Source organism: Nematolebias whitei, chromosome 1 (assembly GCF_014905685.2).
Source record: "Nematolebias whitei isolate Nwh7 chromosome 1, NemWhi1, whole genome shotgun sequence".
Lineage (NCBI taxonomy): Eukaryota > Metazoa > Chordata > Actinopteri > Cyprinodontiformes > Rivulidae > Nematolebias > Nematolebias whitei.
In genome coordinates this window covers 86,253,617-86,263,487 of record NC_056498.1, presented here as the reverse complement: position 1 = coordinate 86,263,487, position 9,871 = coordinate 86,253,617, and the positions used below count along the sequence as shown (strand labels likewise).

Below are 9,871 nucleotides of genomic sequence, written 5' to 3'. Positions count from 1 at the left end.
GAAACGTTTCGTCTCTCATCCGAGAGACTTCCTCAGTCTGAGGTGCTATATTCAGCTCAGTCTCTGAGAAGGTGCTATTTAAGAGACTGAGCTGAATACAGCACCTCAGACTGAGGAAGTCTCTTGGATGAGAGACGAAACGTTTCTACATTTTTTTGTTGTTTTGCTTTGTTTTGTTTTTTTGAGTGTCCAGAGGACCAGATTTAACTTTTTTAGAGAAAATACAGTGGTTTGTTTTGTTTGTTGTTTTGGCCTGAAGTTGGTAAGACTCCACAAAGTCAATAATTTCACTGTTGTAAATAAAATCACTGTTCTATCATTTAATCCTGACTTAGTGGCTGCTTGAGTGGTGCATAAGGTGGAATCACCCATAATTAACAGCGTCCCGATGGCTGTTATGCGCTGGGGTATAACATCACACAAACACTCCATCCATCTTTTCCTGGCCTGGCCCTTTGCTCCAAATTTAGAACTCAGTGTGGCCCGCGAGTCCGAAAGTTTGCCCACCCCTGCTCTAGACCTACTTATTCTTAGTATTATCTACTGATTTTGGGCAAGTGGAATGCCTCTACATTGTAAATCTGCTGAACAAACTGTTCAGAGAATTATCAAACCCCACTGTCTGGAAAGCTACAGTGTTCCTTGTTAAGATAAAACTAAAATGTAAGCTTTAAATTTCTGGACATAATTCCTTATGAATATAACTTTCATTACCTGGATAAAAGTTCTGCATACACACTTATTTTGCTCATGCTTTCATCAACATAGTCAGAACAAATAATTAATTGATCAAGTTATCAAAGGCTCTTGTTGAGGCTCTGCACATGATGCAGAAAATTATCAAATGATTTAGCCTTACACTTCATTTTCAAATTTCTCAGCATTTCCCCTGCTAATGAACTTAATGCACTTACGGTAGAAACTTACAATTCTTGTTTGACTAAGTTTGAAAGCCATTGACATGATGGTCATGCCTATAATAGTAAAAAGCCAGGTGAGTATAAAGAATTGTTGTGTTTTGGGTATAATGTCTCCAAATCCAATGGTAGTAAGTGTGATGAAGCAAAAGTAATAGGAGTCAAATCCCTTGATTTTCATTTCCCACAATGGTAAAATCAAACCACCTAAGAAAATGTATACAGTTACAACAAAAATAATCAGTACAAAGGGTACATCCAACATTTCCATTTCATCCCCTAACCCTGAGAAGTCCCATATGACATATCCAGTAGGTGGTGATGGCAGGAGGTCAAGTTCTGGACAGGAGAGAGACCTATGTAGTGGGCCTTTCCTTATTAAATTCTCCTTTACAATAATCTTTTCGAAGATGTCCTTGTTGTTTTGGAGACGAATGGATTTGTTCTGAACATCTGCCTGGCTGTCCATCACATGTCGGATGTCTAGGGGTTTACAGATGACAATGTCATGGCCATAAACAAAGATACTATCCTTCAGGGTGTGGACATCTGAATCCACCTCTCTTTTCTGAGCCTTCCATGGTAACCAGGTATTGGAGCGGAAAGATTTAGAGAGTTTATGAAATTCGCTGTAGGCCCTGGACATCGCCAAAGCAAGAAAATCCCCCACATCAAGCATGACGAGAAGCATGAGTGGAATCCCCACCATGGCATAGATGACACACACCACCTTACCAGTCAAGGTAACTGGATAGATCTCTCCATATCCTGCAACAACAGAGGAACAATAGACATATTAAGACACTGAATCAAGCATAGATATAATTCTTGAAGAGAAATTGCAAAATTTCATTCAGCTTTATTCCATAATCCATAAGGTTTTTGGTATATAAGTGAAGAACAATGAGTCTGCTGGCTTCCTTAGAGAACTTTGCTAATTGGCTTTTCTATGTATGTGAATGTTTCTGTACAGTGCCCTGAGACAAGTTGTTGTGAATTGGCACTATATAAATAAATTGAATTGAATTGTATATGTTCAATTCATATTGTACAGTATATGGTCATTTCACCTCACAAGACCCACAGAGTATGTGGAGGGGGTATTAAGTGTATAACAGATTATTAAGGAAGAAGTGAACAATGCCCTAGAGACCCATCACTGCCTGATGCCCTCAACAAGTCCTACGCACGCTTTGAAGACCCAAACAGACCACCCAGCTGTCACGATGCACACTTTAATCTTTGCTAAAACATTCTTTTCACTGCTTGGGTTCTAGTTTTCTTTATGTTCATTTGGTTTCTGTCAGCTCTGCTTCCTATCTGCAGCTTTCTGTCTGTCACACCTCCTCTCACTGCAGCTTGTTAGTGTTCATGGGAAACACCTGTGCTCTGGTGCTTAAAACCTTCTCTCCCTCACAGTCTGGTGCCAGAATCTCAAAAGCCTTTGGTGAGAAGTCTTCCAGCGTTTCTTTCTTGTATCCTGATCCTGTTCACAGTCTCCTGCCTGCCCCTCGACCTCTGATTTTTGTCTTGCCTTTTTGTAACTCTGCTCATCTGCCTTTTTGCTGCCTTTATCTGCTTGTTTTTGGACTCTGAGTTTTGCCTTGCTCCTTGGTACTGTCACCTTTATCAGATCCTGTTGCCAACCTTGTTTCTGCCCATGACTCTGCCTCTGGATCGCCCACCCAAGACCACCGACGTACACTGCCACGGTGATGTTTCCGCGCTGTTCAGCGCTCTGCCTCCGGCCCATTGAACATTACAAGACCCAGCTCCAGCTCCTTGTCTACCAACACCAGCCGAGAGTGGCAGCTCTTTATTTATTAATAAAAACTTTTTAACCGCTCTGGATTCTTGTGGTTCTGATCCAACCTCATTCATTACACCCAGCACCAGACTCAGCTCATCACTGGAAGAAGAGCTTCTCAGCGTGACATCAGCCGAAGTGAGGAGTACTTTCCGGAGGATTAGTCCTCACAAATAAACCGGCCCAGACAACATCCCAGAGAATGTGCTGAATTTGCTGATCAGCTCTGTGAGGTGCTGGCCGACATCTTTAACTCTTCACTTACCCTGGCAACAGTTCCCACCTGCCTGAATGCCGCAACCATTATCCCAGTCCCAAAGAGCTCGAAAGTGACTGGTCTGAATGACTTCTGGCCAGTAGCCCTCACACTGACAGTTGCTAAATGCTTCAAAAAACTGGTCATAACCCACATCAAAACAACCATCAAGGACCCTCACCAGTATGTATACCACAAGAATCGATCTACAGAAGACGCCATTTCCTCTGTGGTCCACACTGCTAGCAGAAAGACTCCTATGTCCACATGCTCTTTGTGGACTTCATGTCTGCCTTCAATACCATGATCCCCCAAACAATGATGGACAAACTACTCACACTAGGACTAAACCCCTCCATTTGCAACTAAGTCCTAGACATCTTGACAAACAGACTGCAGTCCGTGAGGATCCACAACTTCTCCTCCTCTACCATAACCCTCAGTACTGGCTTCCCTCAGGGCTGCGTGATGAGCCCTCTCCTGTTCACTCTGCTCACGTATGACTGTGCACCTACCCATCCAGGCTGTCATATTGTAAAGTTTGCAGATTATACAGTGGTGGTTGGATGCATCACAAACAACAATGAGCCCAGCTACAGGCAGGAGGTGGAAAACGGGTAGAGCTGGTGCAAGAAGTAAATGGACTGTACTTATATAGCACCTTTCTATCTTAGCGAGATACTATACTCAAAGCGCTTTACAACACAATCTGTGTCCTCATTTACCCATTCATACAGCACTCTACTAGATCTCTACAAACCTAATTGAACAAATCATTCTAAAGAGACTAATCAGAGCTTTATCACATTCATACACCGATGGGACACACATCAGAGACAATGAGGGGTTCAGTGTCTTGCCCAGGGACACTTTGGCATGTGACTGCTGTTGGATTCGAACCCCCAACTCTCGCATTGGAGGATGACTGCTCTAACCACTCAGCCACAGCCGCCCAAGTACAACCTCAACCTTCACATCAATGTGAAGAAGACAAAGGAGATGGTTGTGGACTTCAGACAGAACAAACACACATACCCTCCCCCCCCCCCCCCCCCCCCCGAACATAGGAGGATTTGCGGTGGAAGTGGTCTCCAGCTACAAGTACTTGGGTGTGCAATTGAAGGACTACCTCAGCTGAAGCAACGACATTACCAGCCTGATCAAGAAAGCTCATCATAGACTACTTCCTCAGGCAGCTGAGGCAAGCTGGTCTGGGAAGCACAGTCTTCACCTCTTTCTATAGATGTGCAGTGGAGAGCATCCTGTCCTCCAGCATCAATGTGTGGCATGGAGGCTACACAGCTGCAGAAAAGCTTTGCAGAGAGTGGTGAAGGCTGCACAGAAGTCTGTTGGAGTCAGCCTCCCCACCATTACAGACAGATGCAGGAAGAGGGCCACCTGTATTATGAAGGACCCCACTCACCCAGCACACACACTTTTTGCCCCGCTCCCCTCAGGAAGGAAGTTAAGGAGCATTAAGTGTAGAACTAATAAACTGAGGAACAGCTTCTACCATGGGGTTGTTAGACTCATTAATCTCTAACCAGAATAATCACTGTGAACAAATCACATCATGTTGCTGCTAATCTATTTTATGTTGCTGTGTTCATTCGTTCTCATCTGCTCAAACAGACTCATGTTCGTGCTGCTTTAGGCATATTGTTTTTATGCTACTCTTGCTTAGCGTATTTTTATTAACGTTTTTCTTAGTTTATATCTTAGATCTTATTATTGTTTTTCTTTTACATTTTACTACTTTTGTTGGAGGTAATGTTGTGGAATAATATTTTGTTCCTTTTTGAATCTGACTCCCAATTCTTATTTTATTCTGAAATTGACCCACTTCCTGTTTTACTTTGAAGAGGCTCCCACAGATTGATTTCATTTCCTGTTTACATAATGTAACACGATGTAAACCACTTCTGATTGGATTGGAAACTGACCAATCCCATCGCAGGCAGACTCAGAGCGCGCTGAAAAGTTAGTTTTTCTGTGTGAAGGAACGCCCTGTTTTTCTGAGACAAAGGGAGTGCAGGTTTCTGCTCGAAACAGTGTGAGCAGAGGGGGGAGAAGTGAAGAGTGAGCAGCCAGCAGCCAGATGGAGCAGAGAAGAACGACTTCAATCTCCTTTTAAGGTTGTATTGTATAGTGTAGAATGGATGCATCCAACTTTTAATATGTTAAAATAACGACTGCATTTAACTAATTCACTGATTATGCTTGTGAATCTGTGACTACTTTATTGACTTCTGAGTTTCTTTACTTATTAAATATTCACAAATTTGAAGGTGCGTTTGTCGTATCTGATGTGCATGATTTGACTGACCCCTGCAGGATTGAAACGGTAACTACAGACTCGGGTGGAGAAATAAGGTGAAAAACACAACAAATTTGGAGGTCCCACCGAGATGTGAGAAATAGTACCTACTGAGTCTTGCATACTGATCTACGACACGTCATTCACAGAAGGAGGTAAGCAGAGCCCGTTTTATTACGAAATCTGTAAATTGGGCTTAAAATAGGCAAATTTTTGCTCAGTGTGTTTGACTCCCAAAATAAATAGTTTTAAATAGAGAAGTTTACGTCGAACTGTAAGAATAAGATAAAAGTAAGATAAATAAAACCAGCCTCAGAGATAAAACTGCACGTTAGTCTGCCTACCAGGAGTCGACGGATTTCCCGGGGGAGGAGTGAAAGTTCTAGGACAATGGTCCCGCTGTTCAACTCTGTAACTCCATTAGACTAAGTTTACTGTAAGCTTGTTGGACTGGCAGTCAACTTTTAAAACAGTATCAATTAAAGTTCGCTCACAATTGACCGTAGGTGGGCGTTCGCGAGGCTGGGTGAGACATTAATTAATTAAATACGACGCACGCACCGAATAGATTAAAATAAAATCAGAACTAATAATTAGATTTATTGAATAAAATAACTTATGATCCGTGGTGAGAGAATAGAGAGGTCACGGGTTCACAAATATTGCTGTCTTCTAGGATATTAAAAGGGAAGTCAACACATTTTGTTTTAAAAAAAACAACAACATTTTCAAGGGTGACCATTGTGAATATTTCTGGCGTCTGTGTTTCGCGTGAATGCTGAAATAAGTGGTCAGTATCTTGTTTGTTTATTTTGTGTTCGTGTCTTTGTCAAATATAAGACCACAGTATGAATGTGTAGGAAAAAAGTTCCAGAAAAAAAAAAGAAGAAAAAAAGTTCCAGAATTTTCCAGTGACAATAAAAAAAGACGTGTGCTGTTTGTTTGAACTTCCTGAGAGAATGGACACAGAGGTGCAGCGTGTAATGTTACAAAAGTGTGAGCAGGAAAGTTTTAAACCAGTAAAAGAGCAAGTGGAAATTGTGAGACAGGCACTAGAGATGCTGGAATATAATAAAAAGCTAAAAAAAGCTCTCGTGCAAAAATTACAAAAAATAGAAAATAATGCAGAAGAGAAACAAGATGTGATATCTTTGATGTGGGATAAAATTAAAGAGTGCTCGAGTGATGAGGATAAATTTGACAAGCGAAAGAGAGAGGCAAATGCCTTGCATAAAAGTAAATACAGAAAGTTAATGAGGGAGGTTATTTATGAAAGAAAAGAGTGGTTGAAATTGGTCTTTGTGGCACAGGGTTCGTCCCATTTGTTGAGAAAACAGCAACTGGTGGAGCAGCCTAGAACAAAGGTGGAGGAAATGGGTAGTTCAGATCCCCCTCCTTACAACCAAAGTGGCAATCAGTCAGAACATCCCCCTACAGGAATGTACCCCATATATCACATAAAAGATGGAACGTTACAAGTGGGGGAGGTCACTGACACCCCCTCGCAGCTGAGGGGGGAGTCATCCAACCCAGTTAAAACAAAACTACTTGTGGCACCAGGAATGAAGCCGTGTTTTACACAGTCCATCAGTACACCATTCCAAACAGAGGGTGAAGGAAATATAAACAGCACGCAGCAATGGGTAATTAAAGATGGGTGGAGTCAGTCTGTTAATCCCTCAGGACACCCTGATTTGCACACTTCTTCCCTCTTTGCATCCTCAGCATCTCCCTCTGACAGCTCTCATGATGGAGAGGGCCTGCTTGTGGGTCTGCAGGGTTGGAGGAATCGTGCAGGGTTGTCTCAAAACCCGCTCACCTGTACTCACCAATTGCCTGCCACGCCTCAGACACACGTACAGAATCCTTTTTGGCCACAAGCAATACGAATTACTTCTGATTTGTCGGCAGCTCTTCCACCACCAGATCACGCTTCTATCCCTGTTGAAAACGTGGATCCATCGTTAAGTACTGGTTCATTTCCCCTTTTGCAGGCAGGAAATCAGATACGTTATAAACCTCTTGCGCTAGGTGATGTGCAGGCGTTAGTGGACAAACTCCCTCCCCTCACAGAAGGAGGAAGTAAGTGGTTGAATGTAGTGGACTCCTTAACTAAAGGTATTAATTTAGCTGTGGGAGACATGAGGGCACTGTTGGGAAGGTGTGTAACTTCTACTAGGATGGATGAGATAGAGAGGGCTGCTGGGTGGAATCGTAACATACCTGACTCAACTTGCATGTTGTTGGAGTATCAGAGACTTGCCGCCGCTCTCAGACAGGCTTATCCCCTTCCAGAAGGTACAGGGGTTCCTAAGTTCACCTGGAAGCCTGGTCAGAACCCCACTGCATATTTAGATGTGTGTAAACAGGACTGGTATGACAGAACACACTGCCATGGTCAGGGGGAAAATCAAAAGTATTTTTTTAGACAAGCAATACTGGATGGGGTCCCCGCAGCAGTCAGTAAGGCAATGAAAATTAACCCTGATTTACCCACAGCAGATGCTGCCCAGTGGGAACGGCATCTTATTCATCATCTGCAATGTGTGGCTGATGAGGAGACTAAAACTTCCTCTGAACTGAAAGATATGCAAACGCAGCTCTTAAAGCTACAATTGAAACAGGCTAGGGATGTAGTTCAAACTAAGAAAGATTCAAAACAGATGGTACAAGCTGACACTGTGTTTCAGTGTTCTGAGGCTGCTTATCAGTGTCCTGTAACCGCCCAACCCCCGCTTCCTGTTGTATACCCTCGGGGACGGTCAAGAGGGCAGTGGGGAGAAAGAGGGGGGTCTCGGGGCAGAGGTTTCGGTCGGGGTTACACGCAGGGAGGCAGAGCAACAGATGTTTGCCATTACTGTCATAAACCAGGTCATTGGGCACGGGATTGTTATCACAAGCAGGCCAATGCCCAAAGAGGAGGAGCACATCACTACTCAGCTCCCAACCACCAGATGGCGCCACCGGCACCTACCTCTGGCCAGCAGGATCCATCTTGGGCGCCACCAGGTGGATACTACCAGCAATGACACACCCCACAGAGTAATCACACCATAGGGGGAGGAGCAGACCCTATGGTGAAAATGAGGGTCATGAATAAAGATCTATCATTCCTCGTGGACACTGGAGCTACATATTCAACCCTCAGTGAGCAGGGATTTGATGAACATGCCAGTGCGGACACTGTGTCTGTGATCGGTTTCGCTGGGGTGCAACAAAAACTGTCTCTAACTGAACCTCTCGTAGTAACAGCAGGACTTCAAACAGTGACACATCCATTTGTTCTGTCCACACGTGTACCTGTTAACCTGCTTGGAAGAGACTTGTTAAAGAAACTTGGTGCAACAATAATGTGTGAACAAACTGGTTTACGTGTTACTTTACCAAGTGGTGTGACCTGGACTTGTTCTGCTTCTTCCTCCTCTTTGTCATCACAGTGCTTGGTACAGCCGATACATGAGGAAGTAGCTGACATTTACTGGGCGTTGCTGCGCCCCGAGACACCTGAACACACTGGACTTTACTCTGCTTACTTGTTGTGGAAGCCATGGCTTGATGCTCTGCGTCCCTATGTCCCACCTCTAGATCCTTTACATGTAACTCTTTTTTATGACCGTGATTCTGACGATTGTTACAGGGAGCATTTTGCTCAGCACTTGCAGGACACTGAGTGGCCATTAATATCAGACCGGCTTATAGTTGGTCCACAAGGCGTGGCTTCTCACGTCACTCTCACACCGTCTCAACTGGAGTGGTACATGATGTCGTCTGAAGCGATCCCACACGTCTCATTAGCTTTAGCTCCCACACATCAGGCTAAAGACTTGGGTCCAATGGTGAAGGCTGCTGTCTCTGCCACAGATTGGGTCCCAACACAAATACCTCAGCTCGCTTACTCATCATCAACCGACTGTTATAGCATTGACTTAGCTGTTCATGATGTAGGTAAGCTAGACCATGAGGTGATCTCCAGAGACCATGGCAGAGAAAAAACTGACCATTCAGATGTTCCTCAGATGTTAGACACACTTCCTGCATCTCTCTGGTCTCAGGGACCTGAGGATGTAGGTCATGTTAAATGCCCCCCAATCTCTTTTGAACTGACCCACAACGAACCTATATGGTTGTATCAGTATTCTCATAGACCTGAGGCTGAACAAGGTTTGACTGACACAGTCCAAGGGTTGCTGAAAGCAGGGGTCCTCGAACACTCACATTCAGACTGGAATACTCCCATTCTACCTGTTGAGAAGGCGGGGACTGGAAAGTACAGAATGGTACATGATCTTAGGTCGATCAACGCCATACTTAAGACACCTACGTCACCAGTACCAAATCCCTATGTTGCACTGACCCAACTGACACCAAACCAGAAGTGGATGACCTGCATTGATTTGGCTAACGCCTTTTATTGCCTGCCCTTATCAGAGGACCTGCGTGACATTTTCTCATTCACATTTAACGGTTGTCAGTATAGATACACTCGCTTGCCTCAGGGTTTTGCATTATCGCCAGGCATTTTCAATCATGTTTTAAAGAACATTCTTGTACAGCTTCCACTCCCCAGAGGCACC

At 43.9% G+C, this 9,871-nt stretch overlaps 1 protein-coding gene across 1 annotated transcript in view; it reads right to left on the bottom strand.

Annotated features, from left to right (window-relative positions):
* Positions 1–855: 855 nt before the first annotated feature.
* kcnk18 (potassium channel, subfamily K, member 18) overlaps positions 856–9,871 on the bottom strand; it is a 44,101-nt gene continuing 35,085 nt past the window's right edge. Inside the window, exon 3 of the mRNA XM_037674386.1 lies at positions 856–1,685. Within this exon, the coding sequence (XP_037530314.1) occupies positions 856–1,685 (830 nt within the window). The remainder of the gene's footprint in view (positions 1,686–9,871) is intronic.